Here is an 11,664-nt window from a genome sequence, read left to right on the forward strand (position 1 = left end):
GAAAGTGTATCTCTGAACTTCATAACACACCTCCCAAAAGTCGGGGAATATGACGCTATCTTGGTTATCGTAGACCGATTCTCAAAATATGCGACATTCATCCCCACTCCCAAATTATGCTCGCCGAACTCACAACCCAACTATTTTTCAAACACGTTGTAAAGTTATGGGGCATTCCGTCGAGCATCATCAGTGATAGGGATGGCAGATTCATTGGGACATTCTGGACTGAGTTATTCGCCTTCTTGGGAACAACCTTAAACATCTCCTCGAGTTATCACCCTTAAACCGATGGACAGGCAGAACGGTTCAATTGTTTGCTCGAAGAATACTTACGTCACTTCGTCGACGCTCGCCAGAAGAACTGGATACAACTATTAGATGTCGCCCAATTTTGCTTCAATTGTCAAACCTGCTCGTCTACAGGAAAGAGTCCCTTCGAAATTGTAAGTGGATGACAACCGGCCTTACCCCATACTATTGATCATCTTTATGCAGGGAAAAACCCTCAAGCTCACAACTTCACAAGAGAATGGAAGCAGACAACGAATATAGCCCGGGCATATTTAGAGAAGGCTTCCAAGCATATGAAAAAGTGGGCGGACAAGAAGCGTCGCCCCCTTCAATTCCGAGCAGGAGATCAAGTTCTCATCAAGCTGAAACCAGAACAGATCAGATTTCGCAGTCGAAAGGACCAGAGACTAGTTCGAAGATATGAAGGCCCAGTTGAAGTCCTTAAAAATATCGGGACTACCTCCTACCGAGTTGCACTACCCGCATGGATGAAAATCCACCCAGTAATTCATGTGAGCAACTTGAAGCCATACCACCCTGACCCAGACGACGACCAACAAAATGCAATCACGAGACCGAGCATCGGTCTGAGGCAAAAAGAAACAAAAGAAGTAGAGGAAATCCTCGCCGACAGGGTTAGGAAGATAGGAAGACCTGTACGGACGATTCGTGAATTCCTTGTCAAATGGAAGAATCTCCCTACAGAGGAAACCAGCTGGGAACGCGCCGAAGATCTGAACTCCGCCGCCACCCACATCGCAAGGTTTGAAAGTAGTCGGTTGATAGGGACGTCAACCAATTAGGTAGGGGAGGATGTCACGGTCATGCTCGTCCAGGGCGTGTTGCCCATGGTCGCATGCCCATGGCAAGCCAAACCCTTGTCATGTCTTTTCATTATAGTGTTTTTACTTTTGTAGTTTTAGGGCGTATGACGCCTCAAAAATATCATGTCTAGGCCTGTCAGACATGAAATGCCTCAGAATGTACTATAGGGGGATATGACTAGCTGTCAACTTCTCCCTACCCAAGGTTATATATGCTAAGCCGTTGTTATCTCTCTCTTGCTTGCTTATATAACGTCTGTTTCAAAAATCTCTCTTTCTAAAATCTCTCTCTACCCTCGTTTTCTAAAACCTTCTTTTAAAACGAGGCTAGAGGCTCGATCATACGTCGCTTGGCCGTAGGCGACGCAAGAACAAATTGGCTTAGCTCACTTGTCGTTGGAAAGTGAGTGCCGCATAATCGCTAGTTCGCTGCCTTCAAAAGTGCGATTGTGTCACTAGCGTCCTCTCTTTTTCCTTTCTCTTACTATCTTCCGATGGTGTTCTCCATTGCCGCCCTCTGCTTTTCTATCTCATATTGTTAATCAATCATCTCCACAACTCTATTGTCGCTTCCAAAACCCTTGTTTAATTAGGGTTTGGAGGTTTGGAGGTTTGGAGAGTTTGGTTGGCTTTGTTTAGTTGGTTTTTTTCCTCTCTTTCACTCCGCATGGGAGTTTGTATCTTGAAGTTTTATGTCTTTTCATCTATTAATGAAAATTTTGTTTCTTTGATAATAATAAAAAAATTAAAAAATTAAAAAAATTAAAAAAAAAAAAAAAAAAACAATGACTAAAATGAAAAGAGAAAGTGTTTTCCCGCCGTGTTCTCTTCAAGGATAGAAAATAAGAACCAACCAGCTAGGAAATAGAACTCTTTTGGTCGTTGGGCCTGAAATTCAAATGAACATACCTCCAGTTCACTGCTTATTTGCATTTGCTTCTTCAATTGTTCCCCGGAATCATTAATTTCTTTAATTAATTGCTCTTGCAAAACCTTTTCACGTCCCCTTGTAGCAGCAAGTTCTTGCTCTGTGTATAATAACTGATCCAGAAATTTTTTTCTCTCCGATTCTGCGACAATTACAATGACAACTCAAATCGGCAAGAAAAAATTTTTTGATCAAATATTGAAAACTAAAATGGAAAATTACATGGAAGTAGAAATAACTTACCTAGGAAGAAACCAGCAAAGAACTAAAACAAAAACAGATACCAGCTAAATGATCAAAACAAACCAAAAAAACCATTCACCTTAAGGTAAACTCCATCCTATAAACAAGGAAGTACAAACCGAGAGATCACACAACCATTTAATTTTTTTTCTTAACAAGTAACAAACTTTTCAATAATAAATGAAAAGAAAGAAAAAGGCTCAAGGATACAAACTCCTAGTGGGAGTGAGAACAACCAACAAAACCAATAAAGAACAAATTCCGTAAATTATAAGAAACCTAAAAAAGACACTGAAGAACAAAGTGCTCGATGGAAAACAGCCACTGAAATGAGGTGAAAAACTAACACAGAAAACCGATAAACCAGAACCACTGAAGCTAAGACCAACTCCAACGATGGATAAGATCAACTCCTGAGCCACTGCCCAGAAGACAAAACTTGGAAGAAAAGGTCATGAAGACACCAATAGGAGAGGGTGCTCCAACTTGACTTCAAAACTTCAAAACTTTACAAGGAACAATGAAAACAAACCCCTATTCAGACACAGGACCTGCTTACGGCAACCTTAAAAAATGAGAAAGATCCCCGATACTATTTAAAAATTCCTTTGGAACTTCCATATAGATATATTTAAACTTTGAAATAATACTTGAGGAATTTCCCCATGAAGAAGGATAAAACACCCCTACTTAGGTTGGAATTTGAAATAAGAGAAGACAGTAATAAAGAAAATGGAAGACAAGGAAAGGTCCCAACTCACAATATCAAGACAACCTTCAGCTAAAATTTCTTCCAAGGCAAGTGTAAGTATATGTTCTAGAAACACTAATACTACTCAGTAAAAGATTTATATGGTACCAGCATCTTCAGTTTGAGATTTTTTTATAGGAACCTTAGTTTGCTGTTGATGTTATTTATTTTAAATAGAAATATAATTTTAAATGATAGGTCAAAAGGAAGAAAAGTGTTCAATCATACAAATTCCCAAGGGGGGTCGGAATAAAACACCCAAAGAAACAACAAAACATGACCAAACACAGCCCAAAAAACAAAACCAACTTCAACAAACTCCGAAACAAAAATCCAAAGAGAAATATCAACCAAGGGCACCCACTAGAGACAGGCTTTTGCATTAATCTAATACAAATCAACGCCACAGCTCCTTTAAAAAGAAAATTTTGTTCCTTTTTCATCTACTGCATTGTCAGGAAGGAGAGGAGGAGACTTATCAGACAGATTCTTTGAAGGATATCCAATTTCTTCACAAAAATGAGTACATAAAACCTTTTCAAACGTTACCTCACCAATCAACCCAAAAGCTTGAGCTGAGGAGTTATGATAAATTTAATTATGTCAATCATTCAACATTTTCCTTCACTTGCAAGCTTACGAATTTGAAGAAGGCCCAACAAATGAAAATCAATATTAATTGGGGAGGGAAATGATACAATAGGGGTTCATACACAGGACTTCTCTGATACCATATAGCTAGGTATGAGAATAATTTTTTAATATATTCTTTAGTGAGAAAATAGGATTATTTATACAAGAGGGATCCTAGCTATCGTTATTTTCTCACTGGGATCCCTCTTGTACAAATAGAGTTAAATTCTTCTTTCCTCACTCAATGACATAATGATACAAGAGGGAACCCAACAATAGAATAATTTCCATGAAATTTGCAGTCTCTAGATCCCCCCCCCCCCCCCCCCCNTCTCTCTCTCTCTCCTCACTCCCCCTACCTCACTGATTCTAGCTTTCAGCCAATTCAGCCACAAGTCTGTTCAGCTCCAGTTTCTTATCCGATTTTAGTTATTTTCTTTTTAGTCCTGGAAGTTAGTAATTGCAAGATCAACATTTCGTTTTTTGGTTTAAATCTGAAAATTTTTATGAGGAAGGTACACGAGCAAAATGATGATACCCCTTTCTCCACCACACTTGAGGTGGTTTGAAAGATCCATTGTTAAATTGTTGCATTGGCCAAATCAACAGTACTTCTCCAAGCAAGCTTGCAATGATTCATGTACTTCTCGTCTGGAAAAACTCAAGTCTCCTACAGGTTAGTTCATGAGATGTGTTGTTTGGCCCTCGTCAAGTGGCAGAAAGTACATTCAAGTGTCAATGGGCTTTTCAAAGAAGGGATGGCTTACATTTTGGAATTTGTTAAATGTTTCCCTACAAAGTTCTGATAACTTTAAATCTAAGACAAAACCTTTATCTCAGCCAATACAATCTAAGACATCTGGAGCTATTAAAACTTTGGCCAAGGTAGTGGCTGGGTGTTTGCAAGAAAGACACAGGTCCAAGGTTTTTTAATACGCCAGATAAAATATCAGAGTGGCAGCTTTCTCAAGGTTCTTATTGGTAAGAAAAATCAAGAACTGTTTAATGAAGGAAAATATTTTTCAACTTCTTAAATCCAAAGGCAAAGCTCCTATGGTTTAGTGTGGTCAAAGTCATCCTATCAGAATTGTGGTTGAAGAGATAAAATATCAGCGCCTTTCTTGGTTTGGCAGATTTGAATCCGTGCGGTTAAAGTCTTCTTGATATTCTCAAAGATTATTGCTGGATGTTCTTATGGGGTATTGTCTTAATTAGCATGCCTTTATTTCTGCTTTATAGTTTTTTTTTTTTTTTTTTCATAATGTTTGGTCTTTATTTCGTTTTTTTTTTTATTGTTTTTTCACTCTTCATTGGACTTTGTATCTTTAAAGATTAGTCTCTTTTCATTTCCTTAATGAAAAGTTCGATTCTTGTTTTAAAAAAAAAAAAGAATTTATCAGCAATAGAACAGCATTCACTTTCCCTTTGGAGAAAAGCGAGCCTTCAAATTCCCTAGCTCAATATTTCAAAAGTCTAGAAAGATGTGGATAAACTTTCCCATTTTTTTCCCGGCAATGGGAAGAGGATTCACTTTTGACAGGACGCTTGGTTTGGAGATTCTCCTTAAAAATTGTGGATGCCAAGTCTCTAAAATATCTCTTTAATTCCTTCCTTATGGTTTTGTAGCTGATAATTGGCATAATAGTTCTCCTATTCCAAAAGATGTTTTATCGGCCTTATGGAAGTCAAAATGTCCAAAGAGAATCAATATTCTTATGTGGATAGTGATTACTAATTGATTGAATTCCTCTCAAGTTTTGCAAAGGAAGCTAGCCTTTTCTTCCCTCATGCCATCAATGTGTTTTTGTGTTCTTTGGCATGAGAGAACCTAATTCATTTGCTATTTGGCAACTCATTCACTTCATCTTTTCTTTTTTCTTTTTTTTCTTTTTTTCTTTTTTTCTTTTTTTTTTTTAACAAGAAAAAAATGTTTCATTGAAGAAATGAAAAGAGTCTAATGGTCAAAGATACGAACTCCACAAGGGAGTGAAAAAGAGAAAACGATAAAAGAAAGCAATAAAATTAAACAATCAATCACTCAAAATAAATTATAAAGACATTCCAATTGAAGGCAAAAATATCCTCTAGAGAAAATCCAGCAAAATCCTATGAGAGAGAACACCAAGAGGAAGTTCTCAAACGGACCAATTCAAATTTGTAAAGTTTAGATAGTTGCTTTCTTTTAAGATTATTTGATTTCTTTCCATCCACAATTTGGATATTGAATAAAGAGGGCAGCTTGAGCCAACAAGAGTGTGAATATGAGTAGCCAAAAAAAAAATGTTTGAGAGTGTCCCACTAGACAAAGTAATTTTTTCACCATCTGCCGATAGCTAAACACAATGATCGGCAACTATCCCATTTACTTGCCTTGCCAGAATCCCACGAGTTTTTAAAATTCTCTCTGATGCAGTCTTATCAAGTTTAGGGATTTGACTTGTTGCAATGCAATCTCAACAGATTTAACCCCAGCAAACCAAGAAAACTGGGTATGAAGTGTTGATGTAGTTCCATCTCCACATCAATAATATGCCCAATCATAGTCTCTGACAGTACAAAATCTCGCAAAAAATTACCCATAACTGCTCCCAAGCACTTTCTTGAAACAGAAAATCACTGTATTTTATAGCCCACATAATGATGGCTAATCTTATTCATTCCAAAGATGTTTTCTTTCTCTATAGTCATTTAGACCCGAAACAATTGTAAACTAACTAATCATGTCTTGTTGAAAAGAAATTTTAACCGAACCACCTTTTAGAACTTCCAATGCTTTCAACTTGCTGTCATCCCACTTGATTAGCATGCCACCTGAACAGACAATGGATTTCACATTCATCTAGCTCATATCTTACAGATTCCATAATAAGTTGATGAATTTCCTATTAAAAAAAACAAGCCAACCTTGGTTTCTTGAATAAGCACCATATCAGGACAATGGAGTTGTAGGAATTTCTTCAAAATTGAACTTTTTAAAAAAATCTCCCAGATCCCTGATATTCCATGACAGAACTTTCATGGAAAAACGAGAAATAAAATGCATTATTAATTCTTGTTATGAATCCTCAGGGAACTCAAAGGAGAAATTTCATGCAGCTGCAGACCACTGAGCTCTAATAATGACGAAAACCTGCATCGGTTTAAAGAAGAAAAAGTGTCATTGACGTAATGACTCTCAACCAATTCATACTCGAAAGTTGTTGCCATGAGAATGAAGATGCAGTTCCATACTACTCAAACTAACATCCGACTCATCATCAGAGTTATTAAAACAAGGATTAGATGCTTATTCAGAAGATGAAAGGACTTTGGATGAATGAATGATACCCTTAAGAGACTTTTATTCCAACCAAATCATTATTACCAGGAGTGAGTATGAAAGGCTAATTGGGGCTTGAAGAATTACTTGAAAAGTCTTCTATGAGCCAATATTCTTATAAACAATGCTCATCAGTAACCATTGGAAGTCAAAGGGATGATTTCTTTTTATCTTGCATGATAATTTGAATAAGCTGCCATAAAACCATCTTTTACTTCTTTGATACTCATTGAAACTAAGGAGTCTAAATCTTTGGAGGAATTATGAACCATAGCCTTGGAAGACAGACCATCATCAATTTGAATCGTTGCCTTGGGAGGGAGACCATCATCCATTAAAGGAACCATTACCTTGGAAGAGAGATCTTCATTAATTACAGGAACTGTTTCAATGAGAGGCCTGTTTTGTATTTCTTTAACTGAAGAAGAATCAATATTCTGAAAAGGCACAGTAGAAGGACCCACCTGTTCAGATAAAGGACAAGTATTTAAAGATGTCTTCTCAACACCTGGTGCAATAAAAGCCTCCTCTGGCATAACTAAACCTTCATTCTCTAGCACATTAATGACATCCTCCTCGTTTAAGATGATGATGGAAGCTGACTGTTGATGCTCGCCAGGCAGGCTAGGGACAATATAAGCTTCATCTTCTGGCATAATTAAAACAGTGTCCTTGGAAGCACTAATGACTCCATCTTCCATGACTTGCTGTAGCTTACATAAATCTAAGGAACTTGAAAAGTCATTTAAAGACAGCACACCATTAAAGCTTCATCTGCTGGCATAATTAAAACAGTGTCCTTGGAAGCACTAATGATTCCATCTTCCATGACTTGCTGTGCCTACATAAATCTAAGGAATTTGAGAAATCATTTAAAGACAGAACACCATTAAAGATATTTGGAGGATTTAGTGAAGTCACATCCCCAAATCTAAGAAAAGAATGCCCTCTTTTTCCAGGTTCTTCTTTACTTCAATACGAGCTTCAGTACAGTCAATCAAATTAAGGGTTTGAGACGAAACACTACCAAGGCCACCAGAATATCCACCAGAATATTCTCCAATTGCTTCAAACGTGCTTAGTTCCCAATATGTTAAAGGTAAGTTCTTTATGGAGACCCAATCTTCATACCCCTCAATAAAATTTGAATTGGTATGCTTCTCTTGACCAATTTTCAATTTTTAAATAGAAAATTTCATATGGCCTCCATTTTTCATCAAGACTCTTCAAAATCCTTTCTTCTAATTTTATCAGAGTCTTATCAACCATAAGCGTTTTGACTTTGTCTCACGAGATCCACCATAGGTTGGGTTTGAGAGTGTGTGATGGGTGACTATCCAGCACAGTTCTAGAATACTAATAGTCTACCAAGAAGAGTTCAGTCGAATTAATGTTGATTCTTCCCTAACTTTAGGGTTTCTTGCCTTCCAGGAATTAACACCTCAATTCATTTATGGCAAAGGAGAAATTCTAGCTTTTGACTCTCGATTAAATTGCAGCTTCTAATACCTCAATACTTAATTTCAGCAAAGCCTCATCAACCATAAGCGTTTTGACTTTTGTCTCTCGGATCCACCACAGGTTGGATTTGAGAGCCATGTGATGGGTGACTATTAAGAACAATCCGGAGAGCCCATTTATTCTGTCAAGAGGAGTTTAGTCCAATTAATGTTGAATCATTCCTTACTTCAGGGCTTCTTGCCTTTTGAAAATTCACACCTCAATTCATTGATGACCTAAGAGAAATTTCAGCTTCTAACCTTCGATTAATTGCATCCCCTCGTAAGCAGCTGAATTCTTTCTTGATCTATGAACCAATTTAATGAAAAAACCAATTTTTCAACTGAAAAGTAGTTGACTATTCAAACTATTGGGTCGGGATAAGCAAGACCTCTTGCTTCGAGAGAAACTAGAGTGTTGTCTAAGAAAGCTAATTTGGCAAGCATAGGTCCCTCGTACCAAAAAAGCAATGAACTCAATAAGCAAACATATCTAACACGTATGCAAGCATCGACCCCGAATAGCATCATCCGACAATTTAGGCAACCCGATGTTCCAGCAAAGCAAGCCCCCTTAAAAACCCATTACTTAATGAGGATTTATTATGGTTCCTTTCTTTCTTTGATTTGAAACATCCCAACGGAAAATCAAATCAATGGACGATACATGAACAAGGAAGAGGTTGGAAGATCTAACCAAAGAATGTGATAGCCCAGTAGATTTACAGTGGCCTATTGGAACCCCAAAGTCTTTATAACAACATCCTCATTCACACGTACCAATGTATAAAAAGACATTTGCAAGTATTACAATAGGGATGAGAGTTTATGACAAAAAAATAAGGATTTCGGCGACTTCTAGCACTTATGATCAGTGTTGTATTAAAATTGAATCTCTTGGAAGAAAAGAAAGTTGGGACAATTCGTCACTGGGAATGACAAAATAGAAATTTACCACACATCCTGTGTTTTATCGCTACACCCTGTCATACCCTACTCCAACTTTGCTCTTTACATAGACTCAAAAATATTAAAAGAAAAATGGAAGCAAGGCTAGTCGAATTGAGAGGACTGCTACTACACGGACTCATACTGAGTTGTGCGTGATCAACAACTATCAAAAGATCTGATTTCTTCTTTTGCATTAGGTAAGCTTAAGCTAGAGGGCAAACCCATGAAAGGATAAATTGAAGCACCAAAATCACCGACACCTGTTAGTAGCAGCAAGCAAGAGCAAATTAGAGGTTTGAAGGAAAAGAAACACAGTTCCTTGGCAGAGTGTTCATTTCTTTTTTGCCAAGTTTCATTTGATTTGTTGTGGTAATTAATCAAGACTGGAAATTGAAAAGTATCTTCTAAAACTTCTTTAACTAAAACCTCACAGAAGTTCATATTCACCACTTCTTTCTCCATTCGAACCCAAGAAGATGTTCAAATAGATTGTCTTCAGCGGAGTTCAAAACACTGACTGTCCCTCACGCTCTTCTTTACAGCCTCCACATAACTTCTATGAATTGGCTTCTCTTTAACCACAGACAACACAGATGAATCCTCTACCAAAATCTATTTAAGAAAATCAATTAAAGACCAATAATGTTCTTCATAATTCTGAAGGAAATCTTTTAACATTTCCCAAAAATAAGCCAACCTTTTCGCTTTTTTTTTTTTTTTTTTTGGAGAAATCAGCAAGTATTTGAATTAACTTCCTACCTCCAGAAGGAGGCCAAACAACACATTAAGTGCCATCCTTGGAAGGACCAACGCTTCAACAACTGAGTTGAAACAAAATCATCTCTATCTTGCTTAGAAAATTGAGAATACACAAGGAGTTGCAACAATCAACTAAGGAATGTTTGAACAACACAAATGAGAGATAGAAAGAAGAACCACCAACTTTGTCTTCATATCTTCTACAAAAAAAAAAAAAAACAAAAAAAAAAAAAACATCGCATCGTTGAACCAAATGCATAACTTATTTCGTACACAGCAGCTCCTCACTTCCAAAACTTAAGAGTCTTCACCGATACACTTCATCTATTGGCAGAAATTATTTGGGATTTCTAATCTTCATGGGTATTCACTAATGGTTTCAAGCACAACTCTTCAATTGCTAATTGGTCCAAGTCTTCCTCCACGGCTTCATTTGTGGTGGGTTATAATCCAGTTAGGCTATTATATCAAAAATTCAATTGGCGCATAGTCAGTTCTTGAAAGCAATTGTTGGCTAGATCGTTTGAGGCAGCAAAATTCCAGGTTTCTATTTGGTGTTCTTATTCCAAGCTCTTCTATGATTTTTCCTTACAAGATATATGTTTAAATTAGGTTGCTTGTAATATTACCTTAGTATTTTCACTCTCTCTTTTTCATTCCTCCTTTTTGGAAATTTTTATCTTTCAGCATTAGACTTTCTTCAAAAGAATATAAAACTGCATTCACTTCATCTACCAGCAATTAATAGAACTTATATGCTAACAACTCACCAACTTTGGAGAGGTTCTCATTTAGCTCGCCCAACTTCAATTCATAATCATGAACTTGCTTCTCTGCATTGCTTAATGCATCTAAGAAGTCTGCCTTCACCTGAAAAATAAACACAATTAAAGTTCATGGTTCAAGTTCTACCAGTAATTAAGGAATAAAAGCAAGTAGACAAAATTGATTGGGACAAAATATGAAAGAGGTATTGGAAAGCTTATTATTGTGCGAAGTTCATATGTGAGTTCTAAACTAAAGTTTAATGTGTCAAGGAGCAAAGACATTTGATTTCTAACTATAATAAATTACTGTGAAACAGGTAAAAAGTATTGCAAGCGGCCAAACATACTTTGACATGGCATCATAAAGAAGGTGACACAAATTGCACCATATCAACTTCTCGTTGGAGGATAAAACTATTGGAGTAGTTCAAATATCATAGTTACCTAGCTTGGTTAGTCCACACTGATTAATTAATGACAATGAATCGCCTACAAAGTGGGATCATAAATAGTTTTCTTTTCTTCCAGTGTCGATGCTTTAAAGGGACTTAACTGATATTAAACACATTGTGATGTCTATCTGGAAATAATCAAATTTTAACATGACCTGATAGAAGAGAGATCTAGCAATTAATACCAGCCTTAGATGGAATTATCATGCACCAAAGGAAGTTTCCCCCCCCCCCCCCCCCCCCC

At 36.9% G+C, this 11,664-nt stretch overlaps 1 protein-coding gene and 1 long non-coding RNA gene across 3 annotated transcripts in view; one reads left to right on the plus strand and one right to left on the minus strand.

Moving 5' to 3' along the window:
• The window catches only part of LOC111493399, a 631,558-nt gene extending 622,375 nt beyond the window's left edge, over positions 1-9,183 (plus strand). Inside the window, exons 2-3 of one of the 2 annotated variants that reach the window (XR_002720005.1) lie at positions 4,591-4,597; positions 8,541-9,183. This is a non-coding gene — a long non-coding RNA (uncharacterized LOC111493399). Of the gene's footprint in view, positions 1-4,590; positions 4,598-8,264 lie in introns of both variants that reach the window. The other variant, XR_002720004.1, reaches the window with a different exon arrangement.
• The window catches only part of LOC111492363 (mitotic spindle checkpoint protein MAD1), a 39,299-nt gene that overhangs the window by 24,965 nt on the left and 2,670 nt on the right, over positions 1-11,664 (minus strand). The window contains exons 2-3 of the mRNA XM_023141686.1: positions 10,972-11,071; positions 2,028-2,188 (exon numbers count right to left, since the gene is read on the minus strand). Of these exons, the coding sequence (XP_022997454.1) occupies positions 2,028-2,188; positions 10,972-11,071 (261 nt within the window). The remainder of the gene's footprint in view (positions 1-2,027; positions 2,189-10,971; positions 11,072-11,664) is intronic.

This window comes from Cucurbita maxima, unplaced genomic scaffold (assembly GCF_002738345.1).
Source record: "Cucurbita maxima cultivar Rimu unplaced genomic scaffold, Cmax_1.0 Cma_Scf00001, whole genome shotgun sequence".
NCBI lineage: Eukaryota > Viridiplantae > Streptophyta > Magnoliopsida > Cucurbitales > Cucurbitaceae > Cucurbita > Cucurbita maxima.